Source organism: Pempheris klunzingeri, chromosome 16 (genome assembly GCF_042242105.1).
Source record: "Pempheris klunzingeri isolate RE-2024b chromosome 16, fPemKlu1.hap1, whole genome shotgun sequence".
Lineage (NCBI taxonomy): Eukaryota > Metazoa > Chordata > Actinopteri > Acropomatiformes > Pempheridae > Pempheris > Pempheris klunzingeri.
Genome location: NC_092027.1, coordinates 6,581,864 through 6,599,213, shown reverse-complemented (window position 1 = coordinate 6,599,213; position 17,350 = coordinate 6,581,864). Strand labels below are relative to the sequence as shown.

The following is a 17,350-nucleotide window of genomic DNA, read 5'->3' as shown; positions in this document are numbered from 1 at the left end:
CTAGTCCACTTGGCAGCATGGCAGGCTTTGTGCAAAGCCATTCCTCACCCAGTGAACTGTGGTGAAGCCAGGAGAACCTGTGTGCTGCCCTGGCTGTCTCAGCATGTTTAACGACCCTCGAACACACACACACACACACAATCTGTGTGTGACCGTACATGCAAACCAACACAGTCCAGGTATGCACGTTCATATACACCACAGACGTGTACACACACACACACACGCGCACACACACACACAGTGCTCAGGCACAGATGGCAGAGATCCAGCAGTGCTATGAAGTGCACAGAGGAGGAAAATAAGACTGCAGCAGTTGGAGGGGAGAGGAAACAAGGAGATGGATTATGAAAGTTGAGACAGTAAGATAAAACTTTGATATGTAAAGAAATGACCTAAAAGCACATATCTAGGATAATGGACTGGGAACATCAGTCCTGACAGGTTTGCTGGCATATTAGAAAAAAATGATAACTTGGCATTGTAATATCCACAATTCATGGTTTGCCAGTATTACTGGGCTTTCAAGAGGCTATTTGAAAAGGTGGCCAAAACCACTCAGGAACTGTGAGTCAGCACAGAGACACTGCCATAATATGCCAGCCATCATGTAATTAATGCGAGTTGGAGAGCGAATCGGAGGTTTAAATGCGTTGCACAGGGCTGGAATGACAGATACATTTGGCAATAAAAAAAAGGGTGTAGTTAAAAGAAATCTTATCATTTGTGTTATTTCTGCTGAAAGCTCTGTGTTTTAAAGAATGTAAAATAAGTTTCCCAATCTGCCTGCTGCCTCACACAAACACAAGTTCAAGATGATTTTGTATGAATTTGCAAGTCATGACTTGACTGCATAGTGAAAAACAAATCCTTGAACTTGACTGTACTTGTACAGCTGGTGAAAGCTGAAATATCCACTTATTGATGGGAAGACATCTCACACATTCTTGTGGGAAAAGATCACAACCAATCATCTTCTGCCACTGAAACCTCTATAAGGTGTAAAGACTGCACAGTAAATTAAGGGCTAATTTATTGAGAAATTGATTTAACAGAAGAAAAAAAATCAGGACAGCCACTTCCTGTCTCAGCCTTTACATTTTTAATCTCCATTATTTCTAATTCTTCTAATTCATGCATGCTATACATGCATCCTGTTCAGTCATTAAACATACAGTTAATGGGTTACAGGGCCACTGAGAATTCTGGATTCTGATTGGATGGAAGGTGTGGATTAACTTTTAGTAACCTGACAGTATAACTGGACGTCTATAACGAATCATTACATTTCTAATTAAATGCGCCGGTATTGAAATGTAAGTAAAAACATTAGTATTATTAGTATTTTACTTAAATAAGGGATCTCGGTACTCCCTCAACCACCGTCTGTAATCCTGGAACTGCCAGTAAGAAGGTGGAGCAAATGGTGAGTCATAAAGAAAGAAAGATGTAGAGGCAGAGAGGAAAGGAGGAAGCTTTTCCCAGTTAGCAGGACACACCTATGGTTTTATGTGGCTTTGAATTATGGTGAAAGGATGGGGAGATTAGTAAGGAGGAGGGTGCCGTTTGCATGTGGGCGGAGGGATGGAAGCTGAATGAGGATCTGGTGGGGGGTAAGTGATGTAAAGCAGGTGATTTGTAGTCTAACAGTCTGTGGGTGTGTGTGTACTACTTGTGTGCACGGATGTGTGATTTCATGCCAAGTGAGGAGGCAAGCAAGCAGGTGTATGTGCCAATGATCGTGAAAGAGAAAGTGAGCATATGGGACTGCCTTTGAATGTGTATGAGGGCGCTTGCACATGAGCTGTGTGTGTGTGTGTGTGTGTGTGTGCATGTGATGGTGGGAGAGATTGGAGTGGATCTCAGGGCCCCGCTGGGTCTCTAGCACCAATTACTGTACCCTGCACATCTGCTGCCATCCTACTGAGCACAGAGTGTGTTCGGGCACCATGCCCGCACACGCACACACACACACACACACCACACACACCACACACACCACACACACACCACACACACACCACACACACACACACACACACACACACACACACACACACACACACACACACACACACACACTGAGCATGACTGTGGCAGTAACAAAAACTTCACAAACTCTTTAAGGCTTCTCCCCTCACTTGCCATTCCCATTAACCTCTACCTCATCTTCTGTGTCTCTCATGTCTCTTTCCGCCGTCATCTCCCTTCAAGTTTCTTTTTCTCTCCCTCCTTCCATCCTGTTTTCGCTCTAGGACCTCAATTGCTATCTGTCAGCGGAAAATGGGCCTTGATGCAGCTCAGCTGCTGCCAGTGTATGGCGTCTATCCCGCCACCGCGCTCTCTACTCTCAAATCCTTTCTTCTTTTCCATCCTCCCATCCCGCCCTTCTGGCTGTGAGCATTGACCCCCTCCACGTGTGTGATATTGAAGTGGTCGGAGGATCGCAGTGCTCTTCCCAATCCTCTCTTGTGCTGTCCATCACCTTTGCTCCTCCTCTGGTTTTCTTCCCATCTCTCTCCATAGTTACAAGAAGTGATGACCCCCTGCATGTGTGATTTTGTGATGGTCAAATTCCATTTCCCATTTTTGTGCTTACTATCTCACTTTCCTTTTCCCATCCCTTCCTCGTTGGTAATGGTAATCGTCATCTTCACCCACGCTCCTCTATTTTCCCCATTCTTTTCCCACCCAAACTATCTTTCTCCCAGTGCTTGCTCCGTGATCTCCCTTCCATCCTCCTTACCGGTGGTGATGACACCCTCCAGCCGGATGATGTTGGAGTGGTCAAACTGCCCCAGGATGCCGGCCTCGCTGAGGAAGGAGCGGCGCTGTTTGTCAGAGCAGCCGGCCCTTAACGTCTTTATGGCCACTGGCAGCTCTCTCTTACTGGGCAGCTTCAGGCAGCCACGGCACACCTCCCCAAAGTCCCCTACAGGATGACAAACAAGGGTCATGATCCCTATTGATTGACGAATAACCAGAGAGAGCGGAAAAAGAATAAGGCAGGTCAGACGGATGATCTGTGCAACGATTATCCGACAGAGAGAAGGAGAAGGATGTGGGCTAGACAGGTTGCAGCAGAATCAAGATGGAGAAATACAAACATAGCGGGGACAAAGAGAGATGACGCAAATGAACTGACACTATTGAGAGACAGAGAAACATGAAATACAAAAGGATCAAAGAGAGATCAAAGATGGGGCAGGGTGCAGGTGAAGCGGTGGAACATCAAGTAGAAGGCAAATGTAACAGCCAGAACAGTAGTGCTCCATTTTTTGGCAAAGATCAGTATGATGTCAGACTGATTGGAATAGTTTCTCTAATTTAACTCAAGGCAAGTTGAGAGAGAGTGCACAAACACCCTGAGTTGCCACAATCTGTTGAGTCTCCTCTGTGTGCGCTGCCTTTTGCGCACACTGTGATTTATCTTTTCAAATTTCATAACAGATATGGCAGCAAGGTTATTAAATCTTTGGCTTCTGGTATCATTTTGGAAACCCAGAATTTCCCCTTTTCTACTGTGCCACACGCTCCATACATTCTTTTTTTTTTCTATGCCTAATGTGATGCGCATATCCTGCTTTAAATTTAAAAGGGCCATTCTACCAATTTAACACATGAAGATAATTCTTCTTCTAAGGCTCTGATGAGAGCTTTCTAAAGTCTGGAAAAGAAAAGTGACATGGGCGTTTACTAGGCAGGAAGGATCTAACAAAAGATGGAATTGAGATGCATTCTGGGGATTGTAGTCTGATGTTTTAGAAGCTTGGCTCTCTTCAACCATCCTGCTTCGTTCGCATGAACAATCACGTACCTGTGTGCACAATTCTCTCTATCTTGATGCTCGAGTTGTCCAGCTCCTTGGCAAAGGCGTGCACGGCCTGCAGCAGGTCCTCGCAGGTCTCTGGGTCAATGTAGGTCCTCCGTGTCGGGATCTTAACTGAACACAAAAAACATACGATGTAAGACACACCTCACCGAAATGAATTTAGAGCTGTGTTGGTGAGGCAAGACTTTCCATAAAATCGACAGCAACATACAGTTTAAGGCCCACATGCTTGTCTGCACAAAGAAATTTAAAGAAAGAGAGAAGGCTGCAGTCCCAGTGGGAAAATGTCTATATGAGATACACAAAAAAGATAAAACAAAGCCTAGTCTGAGAGTCAGACACCATTAAACTGTGTATGAGCAAATAAATACAGATATATGCACATAAGCCTCTTTCTCACATAGTTTCAGTAAATTACTATCCATCCTGTGCCTTTTCACACATGCCACGAAACGACATGTGGGTTCGCTAAAACGTTAATAGGTCTTGAGGTGGGACATTTTCGGCACAGATTTCCCTGGATATCGATCCCTGCTCCCATTCACACACAACCCCCCCTACAGAAAACGTTCCTGAACATTTCACGGATAGACTGCATGCATGAAAGGGGCTATAGAGAGGGTCCATAGAGTCTGTGGCCGTGGCCGTACTCCACTCTCAACACAAAGCAAAACATTTCTCATGTCTGTATCGCTTTGTGCTCTATTCAGTCTATAGTCACTGGAGAAATTGGTATCTCTGCCTCCTTCAACAAAGCATTTCTCTCAGTATGATTGTTGGGCATTAAAACAAAATGTAGTGTCCAGGAAGAAGCCTTTGCTCTTTGATCCAGAGACTGAAATCAATACCTTTGAGTTTCACCATTGATGTTTGAGATAGCTGCACATTTTCTGCTATCAAACTCCGCTATTATCCGCAGGCCTACTGTAAATATCTGCCTGACATTTTTAGGAAGGTATTTGTGGTTATGATAACTAAACATAACCAAAAATTCTGACTACTGAGAAAGTAGCTGATTTTTTTTTTCAAACTGTTTTAAGATGATTTGTTTTTCAGAGATACTAAAATGCTTCCGTTTATGTATTCATAACTTGTCTAATTCTCAGTTTTCGTTTGTTTTGACCTTGCGAACTCCAGAGGCAGAGAGAGAAACCAAGATCAAAGGCTCTGAGTGCTCACATCTGACTTTGGGTTTCCTCCGTGCAGCTTTAGTGAGATCACAGCGCTCTTCCACGAGGGCTTTTTGTCTTTTCTGCTTGCTTCAAAATGTTATCTCACCAACACACACATACATATCCAAAATAACAGACACACACACACACACACACACACACACACACACACAAGCCCAATATAATCTTCAGTCAGAAACTGGGACAAGACATAATAGACAGCAAAATGCTGAGGCAGAGAAACCTTTAAGTGCCATGGTACTGGTGGTTGGCTCGCTGCTTTGTTGTCAGTTTTAATGTCTGAGCACTGGTACTTCCCCGAACATAATGACAGAACATAATGACAAAAAAAATCTCCAAAAATAACATCTTCTCTCTATCCACAGTGTGACATTTGATAAATAGCCCGGGAAGTATAAAAGCGATGTGTTGTGGGCTGTCTATTTTGTTCACATGCAGCGATAACAGGGTTTAATATCAGTTAACACAGAAACCTGAAGTCTAAATTCAAAGTAGATGAATTATTTCCTGTTTCCGTACCCAATCGTCAAACGAAAAAAAAGGTTATTAATAACAATTACATTGGCTAATTTCTTTCGAGAACCTCTACAAAAATCACTTCTGAGACTCTACAATTGAAAATCGCAGCTGACATTTAAAACGCCAAGTGATATTGACCCCAGCTGTTTGACTGTACACAGCAAAACAAAAAGCTGCTTTCTAAATTAGCCTCTTGTTTTCCTTATTAACTGTCTATTGTATTTACCGAACACTAACAACTAGAAAGTAAACTAGCCAGCAGACAGCCAATAACCATTAACCAATAGACTGTAGCAATAAATTAGATGGCCTTTGACCCTTGTTACTATATGTTAAGGCTAATCTTCCAGGAAAAGGCCTGGTAGTTTTCCCAAAATCCAGGCCGAGGCTCTCAAATGTGATTAAAGCACTAGATCGACCTAAGGGATCCTATAGTGGCTGCCTCATAACGGCTTATTGATCCAACACGCACACAAACACACTCACACGTATGTTTGTGTGCAGCCACACATACGCACATCAACAAATAAAGCCAAAAGTCCAATTATGAAGCAAATGGAACCTTTTTCATTCAAAGCCAGGGTTGAGCGGAGGATCGAAAACCCTTTTCTGTCAAATAAGGTTTTCAAACACACTTGTAGCTTAAAACCAGCTGTGCAGTACATGGACACACACAGAGGGGATGCTCACATGCCTCATATAATGAACAATATAGGCTGTGAATGGCTGCACATATATATATACACGACGCACACTTGATGCACGCTTCATGGGCTGTGGGGCTGATTGGTTTCAGGGTTAACTGTGTCACTGCCATGAGCGATTGAGAGGAAACTAAAGCATATTCACACTCTGCTGCATAATCTTCAGTGGACCACATGGTGAGCATATCCAGCACCAAATATTTCCATTGTTAACCATATGCCACAAACTCCATAACCTGCCTATCTTTCTCCATTCATTTCCCTCGACGCCTTGTGTCCGCGTCTCTCTCTTACATGCAATCAAACTCTGGATGATATCTCAGACTGGTCTATTAAAGGGGATTGCAGATGAGTCTTGATCCTTTCCTCCATCCCCCACTACTGCAAGTTTCTAGGTCACATACCCCGACATAAAACTAATGTCCTGAGCAGTGTCAATTATGATGAGTCTCTCCATCTCTGCCAACCTCACCTCTTCATACTCCATCCCTCTCCCACCTTACTGCACCCTTCACTCACTCATTTACCCTCCTTTCTCCCTCCTTCTTCCTTTACTTTATGAGTCCCAGACTGATTTATTCACTCATTCTTGCTCTTCCCCTGTCCTTCCGCGTTAATCTTTAGTTGTGGAAGTCCACAGTCAGGGAACAGGAAGTGGACTCAAGAGAGTGTGTGTTGGATAAAGAGAACAAAAACCTGTCTATGTGCCTATTTATGTGAGTGTCCGTGTTCTACAAAAAGCAGGCCAAAAATGTGTGTGTGTGTGTGTGTGTATGTATTTCTGTGTGTATTGCGTGCTTGTCAGCTGTTGGCATGTCTTTGTTTGGGCAGATTTAATTCCCAGCCGCATGGCTTCGGCTCATTATTCATCAGGCATAGTGCTCCAAACCTCTCCAGAGGGCTCAGCATGCTGGGAGATTAAACAACGCAAATGAGCATGCACACACACGTGTACCCACATACACACACGGAATTTAAACAACTGTGTACACACACAGACGCGCGCACGTGCGCACACGCAAGGAAACTCTAAAGACACACATACATCCACCACATTAGCAAAGCACCGGCACACACACTTACTGACAAACAGGGAGAGTGAAACTACTCCCATTCTGTCACTGTCAAACAAAAAGCCCATTGAGAGCGCTGTGAGCAGATTTTAAAGGAAGCAGCATTTACAACCTTGTACAACATTGTATACAACAACATTTAATGTCCGTTTTGGAAGTGCAATCTCTGCGGCTGCCTGCCCTGCTCTGCTCTGGAGCTTTTACCCTCTTTCTCCTTCTCCCCTCCCCCCAGCTCTTTATCTTTCCCCTCCTCCTGATTTCAATCTCTTCCCATCAAACTCAGCAGCACATACCACCTAATTGAGTGTCAGTGTGCTCAGAGATGGCTAAGCATGCATTCAGAATTAAGAATTAATGCCGTGCCTCAAAAGTCATCTGTATTGCACGCACATGCCTGTATTCCCATGCATTCCAGCACACGGAATAGGAAAGACAAATCCTTTATTGACAGATGCCTTCCCCTATACACACACACGCACACACACCTGTGATATAATAGTGTGATCACCACTGTCACTTACACTGGAAGTAAAGTTCCTCGTCTCCCTCTTGAGATGCTTTGCTGTAGCCGCATTGTCTGGAAAGAGAAACAAAAAGACAGGCATCAGACAGTGGTTTATCCCAGTGGCAGACAAAAACAAATCCAAACCTCTGACGCTGTTTATCTTGCAACGTAGCAGATTATATAGAATGTGCAATAACTGTGAGATGAGAGAAAGCAAAGACGAGGGTATTGATAGAGGAGATGGAAAGGATACGGAGAGGCATTCAGAAAGACCCCTGATGCGACGGCACTGATGAGCAGCAGAAAGATGTGAGGCTGAATAAGTGGAAATCCTGCCTGATTTGACTGAGCGAGTCACAGATACACACTGATAGGCCTGGAACTGATACGCTATTGTTGGTTCACCCTGATGGAGTTTGAATGAAAAAGATGAACACACACGTACTTTCTGCACATGTGTGCACACACTGTTATCTCTCATCCCTTGCCACCACAGGGGGTCTAAAGAGGAGAGAGCTCTCTATGATCTTACTGCTGATGGCTTTTTGGCTTACAGGAAAACTTGGCAGACACACACACACACACACACACACACACACACACACACACACAATCCTCAAAAACACACACATTCTGTAAGTGACAGATTAACAAGTGATGAAGAGACATTCTGGATGGCCAGCACCGTGCTTACTAGGATTAGAGGGAAGCATGAAAAACAAGACAAGAGGGACACAGACAAGGAACTGAAGAACGTTTTGATGATAAAATCTAACATCAGAACATCAGAGGTTCTTTTGACAAAAATATGTTCCAAATGTATACCAGATGCATATGGTAAACAAGGTCATAAACACTTATGGGTATTGCTCTGGCTACAATCTAAATCACACCAACAAGTGAACATTGAAAATACTGTTTTTGGTTACCGTAGAGATTATAGACAGCAGGGGCACTCTGGCAATTGAGCTTTGATTGCAACATGGTAAAGTAAAAACTTGAGGACATTGTGGTGCAAAGTCTGTAAATATGAAAGTTGAGTGAGGTTGACCATGCATGTGCCTATAGAGCTGGGGATGTGTGTGTATGTGTGTGTGCATTTGTGTGTGAGTGAGTGTGATAATGTGAATGTCAGAACACATCAGCACTTCACACAAAATCGGTGCGCAGCTGAGAGGAAGTTCACAGAGAGCCCGACTGACCCATTGTGTGGTGGAAGTGTGCGTGTGTGTGCTCATGCTTACGCGTGTGTGAATATCTCGTATACGTGCGGGGTTATGCGCAAGTGTGTACGTGCAAACGCTTGCGTGCATGCGTTTTACGGGATTGTGTTTTTCCGCATGTCCCTGTGAGTGTTTGCGCGGGCTGATGTGATCGCGGGTGAGGCTGACACATCCCTCAGCCTGAGTAGCAGCAGGGTCTGAGACAAGGTCAGGACCCTGTCTGTCAAAACACACTAGCAAACACATGCAGCACGGATCCTCAGGGCAGGAGATACCAGACAGGGGAGAGCAGACAAGAATGAATAGATAAGGGGGCACAGCGGAAAGGGCGCGAGGTGGAAACAGGAGGGAGACGAGGATGGAGGGCATGATGGTACCAAGAGGAACAAGATGCAAGAGACCTGAGGGGGGGAAAGGGGTGAGGGAGCAAATGGGTAACATGACAAGTGGGTGAAGCAGTGGATAAATCATTGAGAAAAAAAAGCGAGGAAGTGAAAAGTAAATAGGAGGTTAGAGATAAGAGGATAACTGGGCAGAAGAGTACGCAAGGAAGGTGCAATAGGTGAAGGGGCCCACTGTATAGCCAATAAAGTGCACGGATAGGGGCAGAAGAATAAGCAAAGAAAGAAAGAAAGAAGAGGAAAGTGCAGAGAAAGAAGATGCTAAAGATCAAGGAAGCAAGGCAGCGACAGAACACTAGAGCTAGGATGTGTAGCAGGATAACTAAATAAAGTGGAAAGAGACAAATGAGCAAAACAGCAAGCAGGAGTAAAGAAATAATGAATTTCAGTGGACAGGTCAAATAATATGAAGAAGAAGTGAGGAGACAAGGAGACGATAAAGCCTTGGAGAAAAGGAAATAAGGAAGAGAAAGAATAATTGGCAGGGCTGCATGAAGGCAAGGTTGCAGGACTTGATTCTATTTCCATTGCTTCTTTTGAAATGTAACAGATGCGACAAAAAATGAAATAGCTGATGCAAAATAGTTCTTTTTGGAGGGTGGCTTCTTTTTGGGGGTTTAAATTCAATGGTAACAGTCTCCATCACATTTTGAATATAATTTCATATTGTGGTCGAGCACAGCACTGAGGATACACTGTATATTGAACTGGGCTAAACAGCTTCACAAAAAGGGGGAATAGGAGAAATAGTTTGGGGTTATTATCATTCTCTTGGTGTGAGGGAAGAAAAGGGAGCGCGGAGGGAGAGGAGAGATGGCAGGACAACCGGGAGGAAATGAAAAGAGGTGGGGTGGGAGGGAAAAAAAAAGTAGGTAGGGGAGGGGAGTGCAGACATGCCAGTGTACCTGGGCATCAGCTGTGTGAAGGGAGGAAGAGGAGAAAGAAGAGGAGGAGGAGGAGGAAGAGTGGAGAAGGAAGTCGAGAGCAGCACCACGCTAGCAGGAGTTACATTGGAGGAGCTCGAGCAGACGCTGCTGGGAAAGAAACAAGGGGAGGGGAGTGCCAATGTCAATTCTGACTGTTTTATTATGTTAAAAGATGGTCAGTCAACACAACTGTGGTTTGATGAATAGATTCCCTTCTCCCAAAACTAATCGCTGGAACATGGAGGATGCTGCCAAAAAAACATGCAGAAATGATAATATGATCATAGCGAGTCACCGCTATGAAAACATGTATTCCTCTATTTTGAAAATATACTAAATTCCCTTAATTCTAGTAAACCCTCCCAAAATTGGTTCTAATTGTACAGTTTTTTTTTTCAGGACAAACTTCTAAATTTCACACTTCAGATCAACCAGATGGCAGAAAGAGACGTGTGGATGCCAAAACACTGAAGATTCTAGCCAAACTCCGTCACTGTCAGCTCAGCCTCATCAAATTTTGGCAAGATTTTTCATCTTCGTTTTAGTCTTTGTCATTTACAAATTTTTGAATGTGCATTTGTTTTAATTGAACAAATTGCAATTACTGAAAACTAACCCGAAAGGTTGTTGTCTAAAAGGGCGAAGTCAACCAAAGAGAAAATACGATATCTTTTTATTCTTTTAATCTAGATTTTTGTCTTTGCCACCAAATAACACAGCCTATCGTGTGTGGCTCTCCCCTTAACCCGTTCCCTCGTATTGAAGATGTAAATCTTTCTTTCATGTTTAAAAGGCTAAATAAATTCCTGCAACAGGTGGATACTTGTTTTTTAATGAATTTGAAAAATATAATTCGTTTACTTTCAAAATTCAAACATGTTGCATCTCGCAAGTCATTGCGGATGACAGAATTACCCTGAACTTCCCTGGTGAACTTTTTCAAGGGAATTATGTGTGCAGCCCACACACTAGTGTTTTCAGGAGATAACTTTAAAAGCAGAAAATGAACGCATGCCATGTAAATGAAGCCTATTCACTGCGTGCTCTTTCCTCTCCCTACCTGTAATCTCCTCTAAAATCAAGTGCGGTTATTGAAATAATATGAATAATAGTTCCTAGCTGACAGGTAAAGTGAAGATGAGGGAATTTAGGCCAGCAGAGACTTAAATACATGGACAATCTCTAAAAGCCACTTTAACTTTGTATCCATTCTAAGTTTTATCTATTAGTATGACTTTGGTTTATGAGATTCAAAGCAGTGTCACCTTTTGATGTCTTCCATTGCCAGGAGCTACTCCTTGGAAATCTACACTATAGTCATCCCTCCTGATTACATAAGCGCTTCCCCACTTGGGTCGTCTTAATTGTTCTTTGATCTAAAGCCTTTACATGCACAATGGTGAAGACATTATAGATTCAGATTTGGGTTAAGAATCATTAACAGGTCTGTACTTACAAGTAAAGTAATGATTTATTCATTTGTGAGTGGTGAGTAATAAATGGCAACACATTTCCCAAATGGATGCAGAGCCCTTTGGAATAACTACTTTCACATTCAAAATAGAAGATGTCTGTGTCAGATGGTGGGGGGGGGGACACTGAGACACGAAAGCAGTGACCTGTACAAGACAAGCAGGAAGCTACACCACAGTGCACAGACCTTTTCTCTTGGCCTACCCATCTCTCCGTCATCTCATTTCCCCCTTCAATCCCACTTTTTCCCCACTGTGTCGCCAAGAGTCAATGGCCCAATGAAATGACCCTCTGCTTTAATTCACGCTTCTTTCTTTCTTCTCAATCCCCTCTCCTGATAACTTGTTACTCACTCACCAGGCGTAGGAATACACACACACACACACACACACACATACACACACACACTCAGTCACAAGACACAAGCCTGCTGGTGTGGCCAGTGAAGGGTAAACGATCCCTGCAGTGACCAGTCGAGCCTGGGCTTCTCCGACAATGTTTGGGCAATGCCCTGGAACTCTGGCTATATCAAACTCTGTCAGGCACCAATGGACTCTGTTTGTGTGTGTGTGTATGGATGTGTGTGTGTCTGTGAGAGTGAGGGAATGCAGTGTCAAGAGAGAGGAAAGTACTCATTACTTTCTGTCCTCTATTTTTTTAATTCCCCACATTATTCTTACCAGGAGCTCTGAATAATTTGCCCAGTGAGCCTGGCAGAGAGGGAGAAATAAAGACTGAAGTCCAAAACGCACTGACCTCGCAGCAGCAAGTAATATGACGGCCATTATTAGACACCTGTAGCACGAGTAGTGCAACGGCACAGCACCTCAACAAGGACGCAACATGGTACGACATATAATACAGACTAGAAAATGAACAATGCAATGCTGCATTGGAGAACCTGAAGGGCAAAGCTCTCAAGCCATCATTCATCAAGAAAGGTCTGTTATTATTAACTTTATAATGCTAAGACTCATCCGGTCTCATCTTGTGCACTGTTACAGGAATAGTAAAAGACAAGATATCACCGAGCATTATCAGAGGTCAGTACAACAGCCTGAATGCACCAAACTGAGGAGGCAAATTTTAAGAAACGATCACCCGTGTTTCTCAGAATGGCAAAAGTACTGAAAACTACAACAGTGGTGCATCGAATACATACCTTTACATTGGACAATGGGAAAGACAAGAGGAATGTATGCTACTGGTGTGTTTCAGACTACAGGGGCAGAACAGCTTAAAAAGAAAGAGATGGGCAACCTTACATTAAAAGTGAGGCATTAAGCCAGATTCTCTGATGAAGTGCCATAAATGAGCGCGACTGCGTGTGCCTTCACGTGTGTGTAGCGGGATTCATTTACATGTGTCGGCGTGAGCAGGCAGATCGATGTAACTGAGACCCCCAAGCCGTAGCTGGGAGCTGGCTGTCTTTGCAAACACGGGAGAATGGTAATTGAGGCATCAAGCCATTCCCTCTTTGTTTCTATGCAAAACATGAAGAGCAAGTTAATGGTCCAGCAGCGATGAACAATGGAAACCACTTGCAATGAATGCAGTGATGGAAATAAAGGAGAGAAAGATAAGCATTATTATTCAGTTCTGGGCTGTGCACGAGGGGATGGTGCTGCCTTCTCTCAAAGCAACAATGTTTTTAAATATTTGTGTGTGTGTGTGTGTGCGCGCGCGCTGAAAGTTTTTGCATATTCTGTGCTTTTTCATCTGCAGTGCACACGGCTGTTTGGTACGTGTGAGTCTGTGTGTACATCTACTCCTTTATGGATGTTTGACTGACAGCACTGGCTCGTATGGTGCCGCTCTGTGTGAATAGAAGCCATTTCTACAGCCGGTTGACTCGATCATTGCACTGTTTGTCTCGAATTGGTCTGGTGGTCTCTATATCATAATCCCCTCTTTATACAGGTGGGTGTATCTGTGGAAAAGGTACTTTATCAGGCTGAGAGGTGGCACTGATGTGTGTGTGTAGAGGAAACAATGCGAAAATGCACACAAACTATGCAAACAAATGCTTTCACAATGTATCTGAAAATCTCCCTGGATAGATCAATTGGATGCCAGCCAGTTGAAATGAAAAAAAAAAACCTGTTGTCTCCTGACCATGTGTGTAAATGTGTGGGAGTAAATATGTGCTTGCATGTGTGATTGAGCACACGGCATAAATTGTGTGTGTGTTTCTGCGTGGGCGTGTGTAAGGTGAGCTGGCAGAATATAGAATTGGACAGGAGTCAAGGAGCAAAGTGGCTGGAACGGCAGGCAGAAAAGCTCTCTTTCCCCCCTTTATCTGTTCAGCTCAATAAAACATGCAGTATACGGCAAAATATACTCAATGCAATAAAGAAGACAATAAACGCATGCATCAAAATTCCTGTGGTGACACAGCACAGCAGAATTCTTTTTCAAGAACTGCAACAATGAATTTTTAGATTGACTTGTGATTGATTGTTCCGTTGCTTATTAGTTTTAGTTTAGTAGTATCATAAACCTTAAAGACAAATTAATTTATGTGCCACAAAGACTGACTTACCAGTTACATCTAGACAATTTTGCACTTTATGCACTTTTCTGTTTTTGCTACTGTGAACCAGTCATTCATTATACAGTGGGGCAAAAAAGTATTTAGTCAGCTTGTGACCAGGACGACTGATCCGTGTAAAGGAAAGTATGAATGGGGCCATGTATTGTGAGATTTTGAGTGAAAACCTCCTTCCATCAGCAAGGGCATTGAAGATGAAACGTGGCTGGGTCTTTCAGCATGACAATGATCCCAAACACAAACCTTGTGAAGACTTACAGAAAACGTTTGACCTCTGTCATTGCCAACAAAGGGTATATAACAAAGTATTGAGATGAACTTTTGTTATTGACCAAATACTTATTTTCCACCATAATTTGCAAATAAATTCTTTAAAAATCAGACAATGTGATTTTCTGGATTCTGGACACTTTTTTGCCCCACTGTATTTGTTTATGATGTCTTTAGTTTTCTACTGGGCCACTGCCTGAACTGGGTTCAAGCTAGACACAAAATCAAACATGGGTAAATGTTGGTCTACTGAAATGTTCACGCAGCTGATGCTACTAACAGTCCAACGTGTGGGTGTTTACTGTAACCTCAGTGAGTGCTTCCCTCTGGAGTACAAAAGGTCACTCTGAAGTATCTATGAGAACTCTGTAATTTGTCCCTTTTGTATGTTGCCTCATTCTTCAGTCCATTCATACGTACGGCTGTAACAACAATGCTGCAATTGCTGAAAAACGTTTCACAATGTCCATTAATCACCTGAGGCCCTTCTGGTTCGGGGGGTGTGTTTTTAAACTTTCCTACTTTGCATATTATGATAATTATTATATTGTATTATAAAACTGTAGCTAGTGGTTTACCTAATTTCTATGCTGGTCGTCACTTGAGTTCTAAAGCTGACCCAGGATTTTACCCAGGCTTGGGCTTTTACACTGATTGCTGCAGTCTGAATGGTCTCTTTCTGACACTACAGAACTCTGCCAAAGGAAAGAATCTTGATTTCATAAGACTGAGCAGCACACTGAAAAATTAGGTCACCAAACTAATGGAGGAAGTCCTGGCCTGCAACTCAAACTATTTCACTATTTAAGTCAAATACTGAAGCTGTTGGTTTGTGTTTAGATGCTTTTTTGTAAATTCTAGTAAAATAATGAATTTTAAACCGTCCACTTGTGTTGAGTCTTGACCTCTTTATAAGCGTTAAGGCAAACGACTGGTCTGGGTAAGCCATGTGTCTGCTGTTATGCAAGTGACGCTGCTTTAACCTTTCTCTCATCTCATTGCTGTTTCACAATTCCCACTTCTCTATGTGAAAACTAATTAGATAGCGAAGACCTATGAACTCCGAGCAGAAAAAAGCGATCAAAGAAGGTTTTGACCCTGCCAGCGTCTTCCCCTTGACACCGACAAGCACCATTATCTGGCAGACTTCTTTATGTTGCATATTAAACGATGAGTGTAACTGGTCGTGTAATTTCAGCCATACTCTCGCTGTCACTGCCTATTCCTTTCAGAGAGGGACTCCTCCTATCAGTGGATTACTGTAATCTGGATTATAATGGAGTAGCACGTGACAGTTGATGGGATATGTAATTCAGTCTATGATTGAGTGTTTGTACACATGTACATGTCGGCGTGTGTTTGGGTAACACGCTACGGGTATTAAAATCTGAGAATGACAGAATGAGCCATGGTGAGTGTATAGCGGAAATGTGAATTAATTATATGCACGTTCACATCCGCGTATAGATATCTACCTCCTCCAGATTAGCAGCCCAACTCCCATGGAGAGCAGCATGATCAAGGCGGCCACGGACACGACGACGATGATCACCACCGGACTCTGTTCGCTGGACGCCAGTGCCACTGGAAATGACAAAACACAATGATTAAACATATGAACCAAAATGCACACCTTAGCTAAAGTGGGTGTGCAGCAGTAAGATAGGCAAAGAATCACACAGGCACAATTTAACACACCACCACACAATGCGCATTTATTCAATTACTGTTTATTCAGTGTGAACAAGAGCAGGAGATGAGAGCAAATAATAAGGCGATGACCTTAAGGGACAAATTAATTTCATAGAAAGTTGGTTAGCATGGAGGTTAAACTGGTGTTTTCTTATCTTAGAAAGTCACAACCTCCCCTCCATTAATATTGTTATATGAACCCAATGGATTGGAAATAACCGTTAGATACCGGTAGATGCTATGATGCACTATACAGTGTACTTTTTGTTGTCGTAGTAAAACCGGTGGCAGTAGTAAAGCAGAAATATAGACGCAACAATCTCATCTTAAAGTCCATTTAGAAGCTGTTCTGGAGCTTTCAATCATTTTATTCGTCACAGTATTGTGGATTTTCAAATTTCCATTTTTTCTAACCAATTTAAAGACTTCTCATCCATGTCGATTTAAAATGAGAGGTTCAAAGTGCTTACTATCCTTGGGCACAGCAGACAATGCAGTAGTCATTAGTTGTCTTCACTGAACTGAACATTAATTTTCACCACCTCAGTGTAAAGACTGTAAAGACGTACTGCAGTTTAAACTGTGTATTTGCTGTAGTTGTGCACCTGCAAGCTCTTTGTGTACAATCAACCTACAAACAGTTATACTTGCCTGAAGCATTATTCACTTGACAGAATCTTGTTTAACCCTTTAACCTTCCGCTCAACCATATGGTAGAGCACATTTTGACTCACTATATCTTATTGAAAACATGTTTTACTTACGACATCTCAACCGTTTGGTAAAGGCCAATATTTAAAAAAATGTGGGGTCTGTTCATAAAAAACATAGATTTTTGTAATTAGTGCCCCAAGGAAATAAAATATATAAAGAATAAATTTTTCCATCACTTTTTTCTTGGTGCGGACCTTAAAGGCTTAAATCATGTTTAGTGTCGATGATAACATTCAGTTTTGTAAAAACTTCATGCCTGCATTTTGTACGTGGC

At 42.8% G+C, this 17,350-nt stretch overlaps 1 protein-coding gene across 1 annotated transcript in view; it reads right to left on the bottom strand.

The window, feature by feature from the left end:
• The window catches only part of LOC139215877 (ephrin type-A receptor 7), a 136,647-nt gene that overhangs the window by 5,884 nt on the left and 113,413 nt on the right, over nt 1-17,350 (bottom strand). The window contains exons 8-12 of the mRNA XM_070846913.1: nt 16,146-16,254; nt 10,356-10,484; nt 7,843-7,898; nt 3,818-3,943; nt 2,747-2,932 (exon numbers count right to left, since the gene is read on the bottom strand). Coding sequence (XP_070703014.1) covers nt 2,747-2,932; nt 3,818-3,943; nt 7,843-7,898; nt 10,356-10,484; nt 16,146-16,254 — 606 coding nt within the window. The remainder of the gene's footprint in view (nt 1-2,746; nt 2,933-3,817; nt 3,944-7,842; nt 7,899-10,355; nt 10,485-16,145; nt 16,255-17,350) is intronic.